Here is a 23,320-nt window from a genome sequence, read left to right as displayed (position 1 = left end):
TTTTGCAAGGAGTCTCTCCATATGACGGGAGCATTCAGAACAAATTAGGTCTATTTCCCACACATTATAGTGGCAATTTTGCTGGAGAACTGCAGTGAGAGGGACAATATTAAATCTTGGAATAAAATTTTTTTTTTTTTTTTTTTTTTTTTTTTAACACAGGCTGCCATAGTATTGATTTTTAAAACTTGCTTTGCTGATGAATGACTTTTTCCCTAGGACTTCAATTTAGCCCTAGGAAATTTAGTAAATTTTGTATTTACACCATCATAATCAGAAACAAAAAGCTATGCGGTTTAGCCCTTGCAATGAAAACTAATGATCATGGAACTGCTGACATTCCAACACTGTCTCCATTATTAGTTCTTATCTTAAGTTTTATATCATTATAATTAACCTTTGTTAACTTGTTAGCCTACTTCGTCCTCCTTCACTCTGGCAGTCCCATGTGCCTCAACTCAACCCGAATCGTCAAACTTTAACTGTCATAACTGATTCTGTTTTTTTCTTTCATGCCATCCGCCTTCGCTCTGCCTCTTATCAAAATTCCCAGAGTGGCTTAGCAAATGTCTGTCATTATCTTTGTTCTCCATCATCTCCCACCCACTCTTTTGTGCTTTTTTTTTTTTTTTTTTCATGGATATGCCGCCCCCCCCAAACCCCTTTCTGCACTAAGCTCCGTTAGAAGCTGAAATGTGTTTGTTGGATATGTGATTAATGACGCTGCTATTGACCTCATGGCTGAACATTAATGCCGAATTAAACAGACTGCACCTCCATCTATCATCTAATTTCTCATGCTAAGCCGCTACTACACTAGGTTCCAGAAAATTGATTCGTTGCTCGGCACTTTTATTTATACTCTTGTGTACAGAGGAAAGTGTGCCCACGTTTCTTGTGGGAGTACACCTGCTCCTCGGTAATACCTGTGAAGTAGTCCTGATTTATTCAACTGCTGAAATGTGGAAAAGATGAAACTTTATCTTACCTTCTCTTCGTGTCTTCCTTTTCAGGGTTTCCTGAATGCAGTGTTTGAGAGACTAAAACAGTTCTTGGAATGCTGTGAGTACTGGTCTCTTTCTCTGTCCTGAATCTTTCGTGTTCGACCTCCTCCCTTTGATAAGCAAACAAACTCCTAAGTGTCTCATGTAGTTGGTGCAGCAGACACGTACTTAAGGAATCTGGGGAAGTCTTTTAAGCATTCAGTCGAGGTCGTATAGGGGCTCTGCGTCGCTCTCATTCAGAGTTTTCCTTATTGGGCTTGCTTTTTTTTCCTGATGCTGACGGAACGACCACTTCAAATCACTACTGTCATTTGAAATTATTACCCTCATTCCTCACACCAGAGGAATGCCAATTTTTGTAACTGTTAGATCTTGAGAGAGCAGAGGCCGGTGCTGCAAAGCAAATTCAGCATATATAGGTTTTAATTTGTTTTCTAGCAGTGCTAAACCCAATAATTGCACTAATAATAAGTGGTTCAGTTGTAAGGTCACTGCATGTTTCTAATTCTATTTATCAGCATTCCTCACTGAGAATTTGTTTTGCAACAGAGTACCAGTGTTAAAGGTTCCATGGCATGAAAATAAATGTAGGCTTTTATAATATATTTTATAGGCTTTAGTGGTCCCCTTATACTGTATCTGAGTTTTTCCCCCAAAATTCTGCCTTGGTGCAGAATTACAGCCAGTCCCAAAAATGAGCTTTCCTTAGGATCCTCAGAATGAGCTGTTTAGTGGGGGTGTGGCCTTACTTACGCCCGTGGTACCTTGCGCAAATGTTTTGTGAATCGCTATGGCACGTAGATGGCACGGCAGCCCTATGCCGTAAAACTAGCGAAACCTGTTGATATGAGCTTACTTTGACAATATGACGAACTAGTTAGTGAACAACTTTCCTAACACAGTCAAACATCAAGCAAGTGCTACACAAGACACAGCAAAAAAAGGCGTGCGTGAAGGGGAAAGCAGGAGTGAGGATTTTGACATTCTCATCCAATTGCTCTGGTTTGCAAGGATGCACGTAGCGCTAGCGCTGGAACCATGAATGAATCATTATCCTGATGAAATGCACTGAATTTGCAGATTCATTCTTCTTCAGGAAGCTTGAAGTAGGGGGTTTTGGTCTAAAATGAGCGAGCTGGGTGTCTGGGCTCTCCCTTGGGCTCGGTATTGGCCCAAGTTCTGGAAACATTCGTCGGTGAAATGTTTGGCGCACACATACACAAATCTCTTCGGTTCTGTCGTCACTTTCCCAGAAAAAACTAAATCTGTCCACTGGCTCTTTAGATAGATAGGTTCTGATGCAGGAGCTCTAAACAGATTTTTTACATCCATGTACAGCGCAATGAGCTGGCCAAAGAGCTGTGGGCGGGGAAAGGCAGTTTGGGCATAGCCATATATGGGCTCTGGGAGGAAACAACCTCCACGTCATAAGAGGCGCCACGTCATAAGAGGCAGCTTTCCCGATCAGGCCATCTGCATGGTCACAGTACCAAAGGCGGAGAATAATTTCCAGTGCATGGTTTAAGTCTATCGTCATTTTTAGCCACTGGGGGACCGCAGGCAGGCTAGGGGAACTCATATTAATGTTAAACAACCTTAAAAAGTGAAAATTTCCTGCCATGGCTCCTTTAAACGAGTGAATTCCTGAGATGAAATTTTTATTGTGGTTAACCCAAATAAATGCCCTGAAAAGGTCAAAAGTTAGGTATCCCTATACTACCAATGAGAGTGATGAGTTACCCATTACCTCATTAATTAATGCCCCTACCTTTACGGAGTTTTCATTGTGTGAATGATTTTGTGCACTTGAAGCAGCAGCAGTGTTGGTGTGGCATAACAATATCCTGCATTGCTTTCCCTCCCAATATGTGGGAAGGAAGAAAAAGAACTCAAATTAACTTTAGTAAACCATTCCCTCAACTGAAATCTAAGCAGAGATCCATGCACATTTCTATGATCAAAACCTAAGGAGTATGAAATCAGTCCACAAGCTGACATAGCAGCTCATGTATTGGAAGAAAAAAAAGAAAAGATTTGAGATTTCTTCGCTTCCAATAATCCCCAAGCCCATGACAGTGGCGACAGAATCAAGGCCCTGTTGGTATTTGGTGCCTGACAGATGGAGGAAACAGATAGGAAGCTCATAGCCGAACCTGTGTAAAATATCAGCTCTGCACTAGCCTGGGAATTCCGATGCTGCTTTGCGCTCGATTTCATTCTCACTGCAAAGTCAGCCTAGAAACCACCGCCCTTATTTTTGCCAGAGTTTGGGAACCAATCACAGAACGGGGGGGGGGGCAGCAAGACGATGACGACGTCCATGCGCTACACCGAAGCTTGTAGAGTGTTAATCCAACATGACAGCGGACACAACGTTACCGTTCGATGCAGCCTTAGAAAGTGTTTCGGAGTAGATTCACCCTAGGGTCATTTGAACCGTGACATCCAGCCAAGTAGCCCACCCGAAGTTTTTCCGATATTGGCTGAACATCAGCTGAGTTACTGAGTTATCCCGAATAGCTTAGTACAAGCGCTGACGGACCCTGGCAGTATCTCCAAAATTACCACACTAAAATCACATGCCATGACACCAAACTTCTACAGTAGCACAAATATGGTCTGTACTCACAAAACGATGCATTTGGAAGTTTGTACATAGTCCAGGAGTTTATTATTATCAACACAAGCCTGATAGCTTTTCTGCTGCTAAAGCTTCGTTGACGTCACTTCTGGGAGCTGGGAGCTTCAAAGTAAGATGAGGGTTGATCTGCTACTGTAGACAACAAAGCAAGGCTGCTCAATTTCTCCATTATTAAAATAAATTCACAACTCTACAACATAAAAATTCATGTAGAATATAGCATATAGGCCTACTTTGTTGTCAATTTAAGTAGCTTAGAGCGCAAGTTTACTTTTATTTTCCATTTTTTTTCTTCTTCCTCGTCGAATTTCTGTCGTCATCTGGTATAAGTGATACAATTGGCTATGAATCGCACGCAAAGCAGCATGGGAAGAACCTGACGTCATTTGATAGACATTCGTAGCGCCCAATAAACGGCTCTAGGCATTCGTAAACCACGCCTCAAATACGAGAAAATGCACACCTAGTTCCCAGACCACCATCTCATCGAGATTGTGGACGCGTCAGCCAGGCTAGCTCTGCACAGCCTGATAAGGTCAACTATGTTAAAACCTCTGGTTTTAACAGTTAATGGTTTGATGTTTGGTATCCAACTGAGGTCACCTGCCTATTTGGATCCAACACTATGCTATTGAAAACCGTTTATGAAGTTATCTACCTGTTCAAAAAAGTAAATGTCCTTTTGTTCCTTTGTCATTTATTCTTTTGTCAGACATGGCTGGTTCAGGTGTATGACCCAGTGACTTGGGTGACTTTGAACGACATCTGCTGACACAGCTGGATGTCACACACTTTTAAATGATGGAACAGTAGCGCTGACACAATGTCAATAAAATGTAATTCAGTTGTGGTTTACATCATGCTTGACCTGCATAGAATTTGAAAGAAACAAGCAAATCAATTGTTGTGCCAGATAGCCAGATGCTAAGCACTTGCTGATGGATATTAAAGTGTATGTAAAGCGACGGGAAACAATGACCCTGCCTGTTCTCTATGATTTGAGCGATTCCAGCGACTTTATTGCTGATTTTTACAACTGAGGTTTAATAGAAAGTAAAGTACATGGGACATCTTTATTGGCTCTAACATCATAAGTGAGTTTTATGGAGGAAGTGATTCATTTCTTGTTAGTTCTTTATTATATATAGTAATGAGCTCACAGGACTATCGCAACACGGTAAGATGAAGTGGGCATTTAAACTAAAGAAGGGGAGGTTTCCCCTTGTAAATCAAGGTAGATTAATTTAAAGTTGATGCTTCCTAAGTGCCCTCTTTCTCTCTATCTGCCCTTCCTCTATTCTGCTGCAGCCACTGTCATAGAAACCCTGTTAATGCTGCGTGTTCACCAAGAGTGACCTACGCTACCTGAGCGCCGGAAATCATTATTTCTCTATGGAGGGTGAGCTAACTGGGCGACCAGAGCGGATTCCAGCGATTAAACTCAAGCTAACTTTATGGTAATGAGCTATGACGCGGTTCGGCGAAAACCAATGACAATCCACAGATTGTAGGGGTCCGACAATCCGCGGGGTTCGCGGAAACAGACGTGTAAACTTTGGCTCCTATCCAAACAATAGTCGTTTAATTCTGAGACTGTTGCAGTTGCCGTGTCGAGTGCTTCAATACAATAGTGTAGTAACCCCACGCATACCTTTCTCACTGCAATTAAGTTTTATTTCGGATTTTATTTCGAATTTAGTTTATTTTCACAGCTGCCTCTGCTATTCATTTTCTTCTCATGTGTACCTAATGTAGTTTTACATAATATGTAACGTGATGTATATCTTGTATAACAAATTGTAAATAACAACACGTTTATTCGTGTCCCTGCCCTCTCTTTCCTCATGTTTTTTTTCGCGGGGGTGCTGCACAGCCGTTACCTGACTCCCGCCCTCTGGTATTCGCATACCATCTGGGACGAGCCCACAACCGACATGATTTCAAATGGGGCTATTTTTTCTAAAACTCGTGCATGTGATTGGATGAAGAATCTGTCCGTCATCTTGACTGACACGCCACTTCAGCCACTCCCAATGACTCAACCCATGACGTAGCTCAGAGCGACACCAGGTCCACTATGCAACCAGCTAGCCTTTCATAACAAACACCATGGCGGCAGATAGTATGAAACGGAGCGAGGAGCGATCAGTGAACGATTATTTTCGTATGTGCAAAGAAAATCTCAGGATTAAAGGCATTCATCCAAAGTCCCACCCGGCGATTAATGATTGGCTCTGATTATTTTCTAATCGGACGAAACACCAATGACTCCCAGGCTCCTCAGATGGCTGTGTGAGGAAAGGGAACGCCCCCGCGTGTAGTTGGTGAACGCAGCCAGATGACGTGAGTCAGGTTAGCACAGCCGCGGGGCCTTTAAAAATTGAACATTCTAAATGTGACGTCACGAGCTACCAAAGCTACCAAAGCAAATTCTCAAGCGAAGCTTCTCCAGCTACCTCCGCTACCAGGTAGCGTAGGGTCGCTCTTGGTGTACACGCAGCATAACTCTTTCAATTAAAAGCAACATTTTGCTGCTCAAAACTTTTGAGACAACTTATCTTTTTCATTTGTTAATCAAGTTGCTGTTTTTTCTGTTTCAGTTAAATTGCAGTTCCCAGAGGTCTCAAAGTTCCAGACTGCTTGATAGAGACCTTTCTTATTTAGGGCCCATCGACCTCTCGTTTTAAACTTGTTTTCTGCCACGAAAAAAGCTCGATCATCATGTATTTGCACAGTTTAGACTCGTATTGGCCCAGAAACAATGTATATGCTTTGAAGATCCATCTATTTACAAATATTTGAAACCGTAAGCAATCGGTATATTTTTCACAGTTGCTCACAGCAGCTCTTTAGCACACTTGTTTCTTCTGCTTTGCATCTTCATACACAGCAGAGGCTCAACACCCCTAGAAGTGACACATTTGTTCCTCTTAGAAACTTTCGAGCTTCATTCGTCTCTCCATTTCTAAAAAGTGTGTCAGCTTTAATGATGCTGGCGTTCATGTATAATTGCTCATGACTCTGAATTATTTGCCTTATTTGAAATACTTTTTTTGGGAAAATGGTGGGCGGTGGAAGTGGCGAGGAGTCTAGTTGGTGATGTCATGTTTTTATTAAAAACATGAAAAGCTTTTTTTTTTTTCCTCCCCCTGAAAGTAAGAACATTATTCACTTGGAAGTTGAAGGAAGTTGAAAGTTTTGTGCTTCCAAATTGAGCAAGTCAGAGGGCTGTGTTGTTGTTCTTTGTTTCAGGTCGCCAGGTTGGTCCAGAAAGCACATGCCGAGAAAAGCTGGAAAAGATGATCATTCTGTACACTAAAGTTGTGAGTTCACTCTTATGAGCGCATAATAATTAAGAGGTATGCGTTGCACAAAGACTTTTCTGACTTATTGCAGTTTCTACCTCTAACTTTATTTTTCTCTCTTTCTATATGTGTGTCCTTTCTGTGCTTCTCTTTAATTGCTTCCATGTAGTTGTTAGATTTCCTGGAGTATCATCCGTGTGCATTTATACCCCTAATCCAGCGCTCCCTTGAATTTGCCGTTAGCTACGTGTTTACACCTGCCGGAGAGGGAGTGACCTTTGAGCGCTTCATTGTTCAGTGCATGAACCTCATCAAGATGATTGTAAAGAATGATGCCTACAAACCTGCCAAGAACATCGATGGTAAGATATTAAAGCATAGGAAGAGAGAGGAACCTTACGAAAGGACACTTGAGGAGATGAAAACATGGATTTAGAAAGACACGATGGAAGAGCAATGCAATTCCAGGTGTTGATATGTAAGAAGATTGAAATGAAAGCTGGACAATCAAATCTGAGTTTTCGCTCTGATTTCGAGGACAATCGAAACAGTGACTAGATCTTCAGAAGTACAGTGAATACCTCCTGTGTCACTGTTCCTCGTGTTTATTTCAAGCTGTCAGAGAGGCCTCCAGCACTTCATTAGCTATGGAGCACAGCACTTGGCATTTGTTCTGCCAGTCAGTGGAGCTTCTGGTGTGCCTTATTGAACATTCCGCAACAAAGCAATCATTTTAGCGAGCCTCGCGTTTGCATTGCTTGCTTCAGTGTCCCGGGTTTCTTTTGAAGTTTGACTTCAGGCTTGTTTTCCTGTAAACAGAAAAACAGGATCATGAGTAGCAGGGTTATGCATTTCAGTACCTGCTACAGGAAATCAAACGGATCAGATTTACTTTATTACTTTAAACAGATACTTTTTGCCTTCCTTCTTTTATTTGAGCCTTCTTATTGTTGAAGTTACATTCATATTTAGGAATCTGATATACAAAAGATTCTTTGCACTGTTTTTTCTTTTTTTTAAGATCGCTGACATTTCCACCCATGGGTGGATGTTCTATATCACGGCTGGAGAGAAACAACAAACAAAAATGTTCAAAAGGGAATGTTGAAGGGGACGCTGTTGATTCAATAGTTTCATCATAATTCAATGTGCTCCTCTCTCCTGTGGTGTCATTTTAAGCCTCAGGTTTTCTCCCTGGCTCTGATCTTTCCACCTGTCTCACAGAATCTGAACAGTGTTTCTCTTAGAACAGACCTGAGGTGTGTTTCACACACTATAGCACAACAATATGGCCGATGCCTTTTTAGTTTTTCCAATTCAAAATGTGAAAGGACACGGCTCTGTCGTCAGTGTAGGATGTGATTTCCATATTTGATTCCGCCGTAAATTAGATGTAAAGCAGAGAGGAGCTGGAAACTACAAACAAAAGAAAATAGTACAAAAATATCTCGATATGTAGCTGTTAGATGAATGGTTGATTCACGTCTCCTTTTTACTTTTTCCTTTCATTGTTACTCCCCTGTCCGTCCTTCAGACAGTAAACCGGAGAGTCTGGAGGCTCACAAGATCAAGACTGCGTTCTTCACTCACCCCACGCTGACGGAGATTGGACGTCGGCTTGTCTCACACTACTTCCTTCTCACCGAGGAAGAGCTGGCAATGTGGGAGGAGGACCCTGAGAGCTTTGGTAACTTTCTCGGGGTCTAATACACATGCTGAATCTTATCTAGTTTGAGGACTGATAGAGTTGACAGGCATGTCCAGAACTGTGAGAAGGATCTAGTTGGATAGTTTATGATGTTAACAGCATGGCTTTTGCTGCAGACCTCAACAGTATGTTGATATGTAGCATATATTAACTTTGTTAATTGGCTGGTGTTTAAAGCAATTGACCCTCTAAACCTTTAAAGGGAGAGCAACTGGACCTCTTTTTAAAAAAATATATATATTTTTTAAGTTTTCTAAGAGGCTTCTTGAGTCATCTTCAGGAATATTAAGAATCTAGACAGATGTAAAGCAAAGGAGCATTTCATTGTGTGTCATAAGAAAACATTAAAATGTGTTTGGTTTTTTTTTCATCCAAAGCATATTACTCTGTGTTTTATGGTGCTTTTTAAAAGTGCACCATAAAAGGATGACAAAACAAAAGACCAAAGGATTTTTCTAATGGGTAAACTTGTCATTTTGATCCAGCTGTTGAAGAAACTGGTGGTGACTCCTGGAAATACAGTCTACGAGTAAGTAAAGACAACATTGCACAAATACACACACACACACTCACACTCCTGGAAGCAGTCATTGTTATGCAGTATGTCATCTTATTGATCTTTTAATCTTTACATTAAGCCACAGAGAGACCAAATATCTCACACAGTTTATTGGCTTATGTCTCAAGTACCCGGTGACCATGGATATACACAGTGTTTTTCTGTACTCTGTTAATTGCACAACAGACTGATGGATCATTTATGATCATAAATGACATCACAGAAATTCTAGAGCGGTATACTTTTTGAAGAGGAATGTTTTTGAAATCCAGTCACCTTTAATATTGGAATGAATAAAACGTTTTTCTTGAAAGGCAGAATATTCCAGAAAAACAACAACACATTGATTCATACTAAAGCAATCCATCATACTTAAGAGGCACAGAATGTATATGTTCGTATATTTATCTGCAGACACCTCCCTCTGCTTGCATTTCTCTGGTTTTCTCTGATTTTCACCGTGTTTACAGTGTCTTAAATCGGCTGCACACGTTTCCTTAGGTAGTCATTGTGTCCTTAGCATAGAATCTTGACACTTCTTTGAAGTTGTCTGGTGCCTGGTCGAAAATATCATTTGACGTGTGTTCTACATTTTCTAACATCCAAAGCGCTGCTTTATGTGGTGGCGCTAACACTATTGTATACATTAAAGCATGATAAATCAGTTTGTGGTGCCTGGAGCTTTGTGGCTCGTCTCTGTGGCTGAGTCTCGTTAGAGCCTTATCTTTCGCTGTCTGCTGACATAATCTCTCACCCATGTTCTTTTTTTTTTTTTTCTCCCCCCTGTCTACCCATCATTTCTCCTTTCTTTCCGGTGTGTGTTTTGTCCCACAGCACTCACTTTATTCATTTCAGATGACAAACATCTGCCTGGCTGTAAAGCTTTGTTTCACGGACCCTCAAAGCCTGGTTAAAGTTTTAATTAATTTAAAGCAAACGAGAAGTGGGATTGCAGTCAATGATAACTTGTTTAATAGTCAGTTACTGTACTGTTTTAAATTAGATTAGACTGTTATTGTTTTTTTTTTTGTCCTTTTAACTGTTCCCTTGGTTTTTGGTAACATATAAAGGTACAAACGACACCTATCTGATCATTTTGTAATAGGTTTAAGAGGTTTTTTAGCAGCTTAAGTGTTATTGTTTCACAACAAACACTCTGACTTTGTGCAGAGAATTTGAATGAAAGCTTGTGATGGTATACTTAAACATCTCGGAGATTCATTTATAATTTGAACTCTGGCAGTGTTTATATCCCCCCGATTTAGTTTGTATGAGCAAAATCCTTTGTTTAGGAGCTTGTCTCTTTTCTCACGAGTGCATTTCATCCTTTCGACCTTTGTTTTGGCACATTTTAATTTTCAGGGTGGCTCATAGATCAAATGTTATCTCCCCACCAGTCTGTCTGCTGCAGATATTTGACTTGGTCCTGTTTTCATAAAGCTGGATTAAGTTTTCACAGCGGATAGATTATACGGACACGCTGTCATATGTCCCTGATGCTGCGGTGCATTTATTGTGTATTCACAAACTTGCACAGCCCATGTCAGATTTAATGGACCTTTTTCTTTATGGATTTTTTATTTATTTATTTATTTTTTTTTTTGTGTGTGTATGTGTCAGCTAATACCAATAAGTAGACGACTTCGAGTGGACCAAGTCTCTGTTGAACAAAGGCACACAAATCCCCTGATAGCGGACTATTGATTTTTTTATTTTTTATTTTTTTCCTTATTGAACTGGGAACTCATTTATATTGAACTGAGAATGCATTGTTTTTTGTGATGCCTCCTGGAAGTTACTGGCGTGACTCTTGAGACCACCCACTAACACAGAGTGGCTGACAAAACCACAGGTGGCTGCTAAAAATGTGGAGTTTGGATGGTTGCCAATGAACTGTCTGTTTGTGTCTTCTGCTCCATTTCTCTCCTTAGCCTTGTACAGAGGTATTGTTCCTGGATATCTTCCACAACTACAGCCAGACCTTGACCCCAGTGCTGCTGGATATGGTACAGAATCTGCAGGGTCAGTGAAATGTCAAATCTGTTCTTTTATTTTGAACAATATTTCTCATGACAAAATAAATACGACGTCAGTAACCAGTTACTTTGGTACACGCAGCCAAAAGGGACATTTAGATGCAGTTTTAAATACACAGATTATTCTATTGTCATTTGATGTCATTTGTGGTGCTATACTGAGAAGCCTAACCCAATCATATAAGATATTTTTGGTGATATTTGATCTGAATTCTTCCTTTTTAAAAAAAAATGTTTTTAATAGATTTGAGAACTCAGTGGGAGAAAAGTAGAAACTTAAAATGGCAGAATATGTATTTTATGCTGGTTTAAGTAGTCTCAGTATCTGTAGCATTGATCCATAATCTTGACAATACTGTGAAAGTCCCTGGAGATTCCCACCACACCTGTCAGAAACACACACACACACACACACACGCACACGCACACACGCGCAAACACACACACACTGCTGTCCGGCCTCGTGGGGGAAAGTGGCGTGTAGCTCCCGTTCTGTTGCTGAATTAGTGGTGCCATTGCTCACAGTGGCGGATCACAGGGGTCTGCCTCTGCCCCGTCTCTGAAGCTGCTTTCCTTTTCAAGCGACAGAGTGGAAGTTGAAAAAAATTGCCAGATTGAGTGATTGTGCTGTTGAAAGAAAGCATCTATTGATTTGGGAAGTCAGAGTACAAAACAAAGACTAATGGAGGGGGGAAGAGGCCAAGATGATAAAATAACTTGGGCATGATTGATACAGCAGGTCAAGGCCTCTTTAAGTTTCTGCTGAGTTATGTGGTCACAGGGTCCGTTACATTCTACACATCTCTTGCTGTCATTGAACAGTGTTTGTATTGAAGGATTATGGCTCAAACTCTTATCCTAAAAATCCAGTCTATCTTGGCACTGAAATTCCATCCAGTGGGTGTTTGTGTCCTTCCAGGTCCAAGTAATGTGGAGGATCCCGTCCAGTTGCTGATGAAGGATGCAGGTCAGTCAAAGGTCTACCTACTCTTATTGGTTTAAGAATTGCTATACTACACTATAATTTCAAAATGTTGAACCTTAATTTTTGGGAGCCAGAAAACCTTTGCTGTGATATAGAGCAAGTAATAATTAGACTGGAGACCGTATCCCAGGGGGATGAAAAGTGGTCGGTGTTAAAAAAAAAAAAAAGTCTGTCAAAAGTGTGAAAATGAGACAAAATGGCACTATTTAAGTGCTAATAAAGAACTGATGATGGTGGGGATCAACACATTCAAAACGTTCAGTTTTCCCATCAGTTTTATTAATCCATGAGAAGGAAAGCCCCTGTCTTTGTAATAAGGACTAATACAGATGCGACTTATGGATATTGATCCTTTCTGCCCTTCATCCCACCTATCCATCTTCATCTCATGTTAAATGAGAGAAGATATGAGGCGTAGCTGCTTCTGTAACCTTTTGAATGATCCTACTGAGACATACCAGCATGGTTTCATAGCTGTCGCTTATTTGCTCTGCTTTTTGTCTCACTCCCATTGGCACACACCAACAGTAACGCCCCATTATTGTTTTGCCTACTGCTTGGCCAAGCATATTACCAGTCATTTACAAAGTCTGTTCCTTTCCCGTTAAACAGTCTCCCTTCTGAGATCCCCCCCCCCACCCCTCACTGTCTGTTCCACATAGCAAGTAATAAATATTCCTAAAATAAGAAATATAGCATGCAAAATATCTTCTATCTTTCTGTGTTTGCAGTTTACAATGCAGTCGGACTGGCAGCTTATGAACTCTTTGACAATGTGGACTTTGACCAGTGGTTCAAGAATCAGCTTCTCGGAGAGCTGCAAGTCAACCATCACAGGTATTGTGTTGGAAGTGATACGGTTCTTTTTGTGTACAAGAACAAGTTTCAGTACAAATCCCTTATGGCCTCAGAAATTACCACAGAGTTGAGTCATTTCCTCTGTAATAGTCACTAAAAAAAATGCCACATTTCATATTGTATTCTATGATTTTAATTCCAACCGCGACACACTGATTGCAGCCAGTAGTAACCAGCTAATACACGGAGTTAGCTCCTGTCAGGCCACATTAACTGCTGTTTGTATTTAGATGTTCATTCTACAAGTAGTGGCCAAACATATGACAACATCAGCATTCGTGCGGGGAAAAACAAGATGAGACAAACAGTTGTACAAAGTGGAGAGGAACAAGTAACAAACAGTGGGCTGCCAGATGAATACAATGAAATTTGTCGTAAAAGAGTGGCCTTAGGGGAGGTGACGTGATAGAAATGAAGAACAAAGGAATGCCCTGTACACTCGGACCCTAAGGCCATCAAAAGAAAAAGCCTGCGGCACTCAGAAGGTCCGTCACTCAGGTTAGCGCTGACATCACTGATGTCACAGTGGCCCTACACCCACATATAGTGCAGGTGTGAATGAATCCTTCACTTTTACCCGAGCCTTTATGCTTTTGTACTTTTTCTTAAGGTTCAGCTCCACCACTGTTTTGCCTTTGATTGCTTGAAAATGTTCTTTTCTGTCTTTTTGAACAAATGGAACATGTGCCAACAAATGAAAATCTACTGTGTAGGCAAGTCACCCTTAGTGTAGGGTTTCTGGAATTATACTGCCTGAGAAATGGAATCCTGAAATAACCCAAAAGAGCAAAATGCAATGCGATGCAGTCCAATGCTAGCTCTGTTTTTATGTTTTGATCTTTTATGAATTCAGAATTCATGCAATAATACAAAGACATGTGCACAGGAAATCTGATCCTTTGGTAACTGATGAAAGTGAAAAGTCTACACGGAGAAGAAGAAAAATTTACAGAAGTTGGGAAACATTTCTATGTATGCTCAAAAAAGCTGCCACATGCTTCTTTATTTCTAATCTTATGGCTCACTGAAGCAGTGGGCAGAGCGGCATGTTTGCTCTGAATAAAAATGTCAAACGATGCATTCATAACCCACAAAAATACTCTGATGTTAACTTATTATGTATGCTACAGATAGCATTCAGATTAAACAACAGATGTGTTCTGTCGGTGGCTTCATTAGTTCTGCTGTAATAAGGACAAGTACGGCAGGTCATTCGCGCCCAACTCATTAACCTTTTACAATGCGAGAAGAGGGGATCCCTTTTAAGATTAAATTCTTCCCGCCTCTTTATTTGTTACATTTCCCTGTCATGGATGGTAGATTGTTTTAATTCACACTGCAACTATTTAAGGTTTCCTTTGGGCGACTGTTTGGGTTTGCTCTTCTTTAGCGTTAAAGTCTAGTTCTTCTTGTTCATGTGTCCGCAAGTGTACTTGTTTTACATTGCGTCATGATTAAATTGCCCTTTTAAGCCAGGTCTGACGTGCTTTTTGTTGAGTGTTGGAATCCTTTGTTGTAAGCACAAAGGTGAAATGGGCAAAAGTTGATATGCTGCCGATAGCCCTCTGAGATGGGAAAGGATGTAGTTGGAAGAACTAAATTGGCCTGTGTGCAAGGATGAGTCGGCACGGTGGGACACGTCACCCAGCTGATTCCAAATCTCAGTGGAGCGCATCGGAAACGAGTATAAACTGTAGTGGAAAGGAGCTCTGCTTTTAAAGTCTGTGGAGCTATCGCATAGAGAATTCAACTTTACTTGACAGAGATGGACAGTTGCCATTAGCAATCTCATCACAGTTAAGTCACAATGTGTAAAATTGTCTGTCACCAAGTGGTTAATGTACTCACTTGCCCCATTACTCAGGACTTCTTCCACCTCTTTCTAGTGTATTTGTTTTTATTTATAACCAATTATAACCAAATTTTAAAGATTGTGTCCCTAAGACTGAGGGGGAAATGTGTAAATATGTGGCAGTCAAACAATATTTTTATTCTATGGCTTTATTTTTTTTTGCTGGTCAGCTGAGTTGAGATGAAATCGAGTCATGTCCAGAGTGTGTTAAGGTGTTTGTATTGTCCTGGGTTTAATTTGTTTGAGCCATTATGTTGCGGTATTTCTATATAAGTAATTTATCTTTATTAACTTTGTGTTTGTACTGTGGTAATAGTAATGCCAGAAAAAAACATAGCAGCTAGGCGACGGAAATATTTCCCCCATTGGGCAAAAACTCCCGAGAAGGACACCTCCTTTTAGGCATCTGCCAGAAGCAAGTGAGTTGGCAGATTTTCTGGCAGACTTAGATTAGTTGATCTCGCAAGACCTCACTTATCTCCATCCAGCTAAACATCTGCTAGTGCAATAACAAGCCCTGCATATTTTGCCATATTTCTAATTTTGTAAAACGCTCTTACAGCAAAGCACCCAGAATTGCAGTCATAAGTCATCTTTAAATGTGTTGCCAAACAGGATTTTTGGCAATGTGTTGAAGTTAAGGGCATGCAAATAAATAGCTGTATGACCGGTCATGCCTAACTGCAGCATCGGTGGGGAAAAAGAGAGAAAGTGGTCATTGGTTGTGATTCTTGTTGGATTTGTGGGCCGTCATTTCCCATACAGACCTTGAATCAGACTGCCATACATTGTAATGGACTCTTGTAGCCTTCAGACGTGGCATCGGAAGCATTCGATGACTTAAGGTTGCTGTGTAGCTCTGATGTAGGCAGGTTGGTTGATGCCCAGGTGTCTCTATACTGCACTGTATGATGAAGCAAAGGAAAATAAATGCTTTCAGCATTCTCTCATGTTTACTCTACACTGATCAGTTCTCAGCAGTGCACTGCTCAGTTAAGTCTGACTTCAAATGTCCATGATGAACATGCATCAGTAGAGGAAAGGACTTGAAATGAGTGAGCTGAAATTAGGCTAAATGAATGATGCAGGGCAGCAGCTGTAAGGACTGTTCAATGTTCTAATTTGTTGTGCGATTGTTTTTGTTGAAATTTCTGTTTATGTTCACAATACCAGGCTGAAGTGACTCAATTCCAATTTAGCAGATTTTTTTTTTAGAATCCAACTTGTGTCACTTCAATGTATGATCCTAGATAGGAGATATATATAGTTATATATGCTGCCTTATAGAGCTAAATTTCTTCATCTACAAATCTGCTGCAATAGCTTTGGTTTCAAAATTGTTTGTGTTTCTTAATTTATTCCCCCGAGCTGTCTCACGCATACGATGCTTTCTGTTGTTGTTGATACGACTGACGCAAAGAAGAGTGCATGTGTGCTGTTTAAGTTAGTAAGTCCGTCATGTTCACATTAAAGTCAGATGGAAGTCAGTGGAGATCAGCATCATGTACAGTAGTACATTACCCCAAGAGTCACTCTACAAATTGTATTATGATGCTAAGTGGCCATGGTTTGAATAGGAGAATACCTGAGAGGTTGTGCATTTCATGGTGGAATTAATCTCTCCAATTGATCTCTACGTCAGGCGTCACTAAGTTTCTCTATCATTCTATTTACAGCCATGGAATGCACATCTGTCAGGGGATTATTCTTAACTGTTCAAGCCTGGTGTTTGAGCCTCGGGCAGCCACTGAATTAGTTGCCTCTATTGGGTGCTACACAAACAGGCTGTGTGCAGTTGCACTTGCATACTCTTTAGCACTCTTTGATTTTGACGTGCTGACATTCTTTTCTCATCTTCCCTGCCAAAGCCATAACTGCGATGAATGATCATGCCTGAGTGCTTACGGCTCAGAGACGGAAAGCCATCTCGAAGTGCACACACACAAATTCACATGCTCAGAGAAAGCTCACAAATTAGTTATACCTCTACATGCCCTTAGTATCGATTACACAAGCCATCTTTGATGAGCCAAAAACAAACTTTTTGTATGGCCTGCACAGCTGTTTAAGTATAGATGTTTTCCATTGTTCTTGTGTCAGCACAAAAGGCTGCAAAGAACACTTTGGACTTTTGACGTCATCTTTTGTGGCTCGACCTTTTAGTGTTGGAGGAATCGCTCTTCTGGGTGACCTGAACATCTGTCACATTCGTCTGTCTATTGGTTGTTTTCATCATTCCCTTGTTGCTACAATTTGACATGGATGTTTTTTTTCTCTCCCACTTCATACATACAGTAGTTGGGTTTGGTGTGTTTGTTGACGATGACATAAAAAGCACCCCCTACATTTGGGCTTTCTGATTAATTCCAATTGTCAGCCCATAGTTTGTGTGGCTGACTTATGTCGAATGAATTCAACTGTCCCGTTGACTGATTGATTCAGATTTTTTTTTTTACACATTTTAGCTCGCAGTCTTATTCATATATTCGTGTACTGATTTGTTTACTTCTGTTTCATTTATATCTGTTTTTTTGTGACCAGCATGGTGTGTCACCAGTCTGAGTGAGAGGGACTACCCAAAAGAAACATTTGCCCCTTTTCCACCGAACATTTTTGTACCAACACAGCTCTACACGGTCCCACTCTACCCTGGTTGGGAGCTTTTCCACCGCGGGTTGAAGGTGGGACCCGTTACAATTTTGAGCCCCGGCAAGTACCTGCTTCAGAGGTGGGTCTAGTAGGTACTTGTCGGTGCTAAAACGTCACATGATCAGTGCTGTCCACTGATTGGTCAGGTGAAATTACGTCATACACGCAACGAAGCTCGGGGAGCTTTATGTATGAAACACCCGCCATGTATGAAAACACAACTGCGAGAGAACCAGAGAATAAACAGAATTGTGAAGATGGAAGACCAGAGAAAGAAAGCCAACCCATGGACAGTGAGCGAGGTGCAGACCTTTCTGTGTGTGGTGGCTGAGGACCGCGTGCAGAAGGAACTGGACGGAGCGACATGAAATGAGAAGGTGTTCCAGGATATAACCAAGCTGATGGCTAGCCATGCTATCACCGGAATTCTCAGCAGTGCCGAGACAAGCTGAAGAGCTATTACCGGCAGGTAAAGGACCACAACAGCCGGAGTGGGTCAAACCGAAAGACATGGAAGTGGTTCGACCAAATGGACGGCATTTACGGTCACCGCCCGGCGAACGGCATGGATACGGCGACGTCTTTGTTGGAGGCGATGAAAAATGGTAAGTTGTTCTTATCCCATTGGTGCAACGCATATGTCTTAACAAATGCATGTTTTATATCGTAACAAATACATGTTCAGTCTTTAACTTGTCTAAAACGTTACACAGACGTCTCATAAGTTGTTCTGAGTGAGCTAGCAAACAACGCTGTTTTGGAAGGCTAGCACAGTGTCTCACCTATGCGGTTACGTGTATGCGTTTCGTATGTTCACACTTTTTATTTTTTTTCACTCAAGACTCGGTTTGTGCAACCGATGAGTGTTCGGTTGCTGAGGTCAGCGAAGATCCTCCAATCCTGCAGGCTTCAGAACCGACAATGGCATCGCAATCTACAGCTGAGGCAACAGCTGATCTGCATTCCACCGGCACCAACACTGGCGTCGCCTGTATCTGAGAGAACTCCTGCTGTTTACTTTTGTGCTGTCTTTTTTAATAAAGAGCTTGGTTTAACTAAACAATATGGATTGTCAACTGCATTACACATTACACTCGATCTTGTGTTTACTTTTGACTAACCGCGGCGTGACACTTTGTAGTCACCTGAAACCGACGTCACGTTAGTGGTGAACGGGCCGACTCCGCCCACTTCCAGGCCACAGTTTGGGTGGAAAAGAAAATGTTACTGGTGCCGTGTCGTGTAGTGTAGTGTTGGATTATATCGAACCGAGTAGAGTAGGGCTAGCTTGGCGGTGGAAAAGGGGCAATTGATACCTATGTTGTCACCAAATCCTTACGTCCTCTTTAAATCTGTAAATATTTTCTATTACATTTGTTATCATTGGGTTTTAATGACAAGATGAGGTTTCCTTATAAGCCCACAAGGGTTTCTGACATCTCCAGCACACATTCCTTTTTTTTTTTAATTTGTTGGGTTGTTGCTGTGTATTTTTTTTTTTTTTATATATTTGAATGAATGTGTGCAAATCAATCAAATAAAATAAAATCTGCAGTCGCACAAATTTACGCCGCGTGATTTTACCCCCCCCCCATAGTTTCCAAAAATTCTGTGGGAAACACTGTGCAGGTGCTGTTTACTGCCTTGATTTTACACGCCCAACTACTGCTCCAAGAGCACAGCCGACGGGCAATATTGCGGTCGGTGATTTACCCCCTCATAACAACTCCACGTAGGCATGTTCTTCGCCGAAATCGTCAACGCCGGTTTTGGATCAGACCGGGACGCACTGCCATCTACAGGTTTGGATGCTTATGAATGTGATTGAAAATACAGATGTTCGGTTATGTGTGGAAGTTTTTTTTTTTTCGAAAACGAGGTAATGTGGATACAAATTATTTTATAAACGGAGGGGGGGAAATATTCGGTTTTAAAAATACCCGGCTACGTGTGTACATAGCCTTCATTTGTCTATAAACTAATTCAACAGGGTTGCCAACTCTCACGCATCTGCCGTGACACTCACTCTTTCGGACTTAGTGTCACGCTCTCACACTTAACAAAGAAATCTCACGCTAGATCATTTTTTCTTTCTGTGTTGATTTTTTTCACTCGTTCTATTATTTCCGAATGCTTAAACTCATTATTGGACCACAGCAGAATGTCTAATCCCTCTCTGATTGTTGGTTCGCTGGAAACGGCTTGTCATTACGTCAGTCGGTACATCAGTCGGTACGTCAGTGACGTCGGTCTGCCAAGGCGAAATCTGTTTGGTAACGCAGCGCTCACTACAGCAATGTAGTGTTATTCGATTCAAGTGAGCGCGGCCAGTTCAAACTGAGGGGTAGGACAGAATTTGCTACTTCACTGAGAAGCCGCGAAATCAGTAAGGTAACACAAGAAATAGGCTTTCACTCGATGGTACCCTCTCTTCCATTATGTGCCTAAAAATGAACGACCTAGAGCCATGCTACAAGTATGAGCCCCCGGCTCAGATGGTGAAAGACGCAAAGTCTGCCACAACCCGCTATAACAGTTCTTTACGATGTGATGATTAGATATGCACACACTGATATCTTCTGGGTTTTTTTGTGCCTGGTGGTGTGTGTCTGTCTGTCTGTCTGTCTGTCTGTCTGTCTGTCTGTCTGTCTGTCTGTCTGGTGGTGTGTGTGTGCCTGTCTGTCTGTCTGTCTGGTGGTGTGTGTGTGCCTGGTAGCCTTTTGGAGGGGACTGTACTGTATGAGTTGGAAATTGAAGAGAGACACTTTGGATATGGACATTAAAGGCAAAAAAAAAGAGACCAAGAAAAGGCAAACAAAAAAATGGATCAGCAATCCTGATGAATGGTTATCTTTTTGATGGTCACAATTGTTACAGAATGTTAATGTTTATATTAATATTATTAATATTTTGATTTCTGATTTGAGTTTATATATTGATATTTGTAATATATTATATTGTATATATTAAGTTATTTTTAAGAGGGACTGTGTACATTGTCATTTTGTACATTTTCTGTTAAATTCTGAATTGATCTATGACTATGGCATGAAACTCCATTAAAAATCTACATATACCATCTCACCTTTGCCTTGAAATTTGTTGAACCAGCCTAGACTAGTTTCTCTCTGTTTAAACAACATTGTCTTTTGAAGGGCAGCTGAGGATGTAGGCTATGAATGAGATGTGGATTTAGGATTTGCCATGTCTAACTAGTGACCCTAAAATCAACAAGAATGGAAGAAATTGCATTGAAGAAATGCAAAATTTTCTAGAGGAAGGCCCCACACTCTGCACTATTGCATATTCATAAAATACATGTATTTAACATAATAACATGTATCTACATCATATCTACACAGATATATATATATATCTGTACTGTGGAACAACTTCTGAGATGCGTGTCGCGAACCGACCCGCTGAAATCTCACTCCAAGGTTTTTGGAAAAGTTGGCAACCCTGAATTCAATGCCCATTGACTTTCTTTGCATCCCCCAACGCCTCTGAGCAGTTTACCTCGTTAGGGTTTAAGTGCCATACTTTGCTTTTAAAGTGATGAGAAATAAAGTCTAAATGTCATATAGATTAACGTTGTTAGTTCTAGTTGTTTTCATAGACATTTTAGCCTTTAAAAGCAAACAGAAGTTTTTTTTTTCTCTTTTGTTGCGTGCTCGTACCCTTACAGACATACACAGACTTACACGGTACATCATGTCATGTGCCATCTCCAAGCCCTGAGTCATGCTGCTGTTTAGTATCTTCTGTCTAGTTGCCCAGACTTTGGTGTCTTCACGCCATGTGGATATTTGACGTGAAGCCAGGATGCGTGTTATCTCCTTTCCTTAATCCTCTCATCTCTCCACTCCCTCATTTCTGTGAAGGTGGTTCCTCAACACAGTTTAAAGGACAGCTGCTTTGGGACACCTGCGCAAAACGAGAGTTGAAAAACTATCAGTGCCTTACTTGCAGTGCAGGGCAATTTAATTCACATTAGCCCCAGTGGGCCTCTGAACCCCTTTGCTTTCTAACGAGACTATTTATTTTACTCAGTCTTTGCTTAGTGGTTTTAGTTTCATTGTCCCCCTAGCTTTATTTGCTTTGCGGTCATGCATTCATTTAAACAGGTATACATCAGTTCCTAAGCACTTGCCTTGCATTTTTGAACTTGGTTTACTCGCTGGGTTATGTTTCTAAAATGGCATCTTCAAAAGATCCCTCACTTGGGTCCTAAATCTCCTTTATGATACTGCCACTTCATCCTTCTCTTTCTCATGGTGTTGTGCACATTAATTCTTCAATATGCATAGCCACAGAGTGGCCTACATTAGACATAATGAAGGAGCTTGATATATTTAACTGAGGGACTGTAATATGTTGCTTATTCCGTCAGATGATAGTTTCCAGCATATGTTGCTGATGAAAGAAATTCCAGGAGGAGCCATTAGTAATTGCTGTGCAAATGGCCTCATTTTGAAGTGAAGAGATAGTTTGCATGCTACTACAGAATGTATGTCTTTCATGGATCCAATAATCCAGTCTGCAAGTCAAAATTATTTAGGTGAAGAGTGCAGGGATATTTTCTGTAGAAATACTAAACGGAACTTTTTGTTTTACTCCTCTCTGCCAGGTACAAGTTGATACGCAGACGAGTCATCTGGCTGATAGGACAATGGATCTCTGTCAAGTTCAAATCTGACCTTCGACCTGTGCTCTACGAGGTTATCCTGAACCTCATGCAGGACCCCGACCTGGTGGTAAGGCAGCGACAGACCTTTCTTTTTCTTTCTGTCTGTTTACTTTAAAAAGTTAAAGCGAGGTCAGCTACACTAACATATTTCTGCTTTTAAGTTGGAGCTTAAGGAGAGCCCTGATACAGTACGACTGTCATCCTTCTTCTCAGCTTATCAACTCAGAAATCCTGAAGTCCTCTAAAGTTTACCATTTCTTCGAAAGATACCTTAATATTGTTTAGATTAAAGATACAAGCCTTTCTTTTACATATTTACACATATTTATCTCTACAGTTGATAAACTTCTTGTCCTAGTTTGGAAAATAAGCTGCTGCTATGCTGCTCCACAGTACAATTAGAATAGAATAGAAAATAGAAAAATACTTTATTCACCTCCCCCAGTGGGGGAAATAAAAAAATTAGATGAATTAGATTAGACCATGGAATGATATTCAATCAAGCTATCATCTGTGCAGCTCTGACATTATTAATTTCATGACTCTGATAGTGATTTATGAATGGTGCATTATTGTTTTGGGTTCTTTGGTTCCATACATGTAGGAGAGGCACACAGGGTGATACTTGCAATGCAAAATAGTCTAGATGAATCTGTAGCGCCCTACGTTTGCGAGCTAGATTACATTTCCATTAGGCCTGGTGCCATCTGCTGCTATGGATGCCAATTTAATGAAAATGAATGTCATGTCTCCACAAAATGACCATCATCATACACATATGGTGTCATAAACATGGCTCATTTTCAAGTATTTTAAATGTTCTTGTCATTTATTTCCTCAAAATAGTTTTTTTTTTTTCTTCTGCCATGTATGATGCTTTCAGTGGTTTTCCTTCACACAAGCTTACTTTTACATCACTGACCAGCTCACCGATCCTGTTGTAGCCCCCTGATCAATAATGCCTCAGCCAGCTCCAAGGCAGGATGAATTATTGATCATAAACTTTTAATGAGGCTTAATGGGAACAACTACT

The 23,320-nt window shown here is 40.9% G+C and overlaps 1 protein-coding gene across 1 annotated transcript in view; it reads left to right on the top strand.

Annotated features, from left to right (window-relative positions):
* ipo11 (importin 11) overlaps positions 1 to 23,320 on the top strand; it is a 105,732-nt gene that overhangs the window by 25,374 nt on the left and 57,038 nt on the right. Inside the window, exons 8-16 of the mRNA XM_075467734.1 lie at positions 1,014 to 1,062; positions 6,898 to 6,968; positions 7,120 to 7,312; positions 8,485 to 8,637; positions 9,144 to 9,187; positions 11,149 to 11,239; positions 12,173 to 12,220; positions 12,970 to 13,075; positions 22,228 to 22,354. Of these exons, the coding sequence (XP_075323849.1) occupies positions 1,014 to 1,062; positions 6,898 to 6,968; positions 7,120 to 7,312; positions 8,485 to 8,637; positions 9,144 to 9,187; positions 11,149 to 11,239; positions 12,173 to 12,220; positions 12,970 to 13,075; positions 22,228 to 22,354 (882 nt within the window). The remainder of the gene's footprint in view (positions 1 to 1,013; positions 1,063 to 6,897; positions 6,969 to 7,119; positions 7,313 to 8,484; positions 8,638 to 9,143; positions 9,188 to 11,148; positions 11,240 to 12,172; positions 12,221 to 12,969; positions 13,076 to 22,227; positions 22,355 to 23,320) is intronic.

The sequence above is a fragment of the Odontesthes bonariensis genome, chromosome 6 (assembly GCF_027942865.1).
Source record: "Odontesthes bonariensis isolate fOdoBon6 chromosome 6, fOdoBon6.hap1, whole genome shotgun sequence".
NCBI classification, from domain to species: domain Eukaryota; kingdom Metazoa; phylum Chordata; class Actinopteri; order Atheriniformes; family Atherinopsidae; genus Odontesthes; species Odontesthes bonariensis.
Note: the sequence above shows the minus strand (reverse complement) of the source record. Positions and strands in the feature narration are given on the sequence as shown.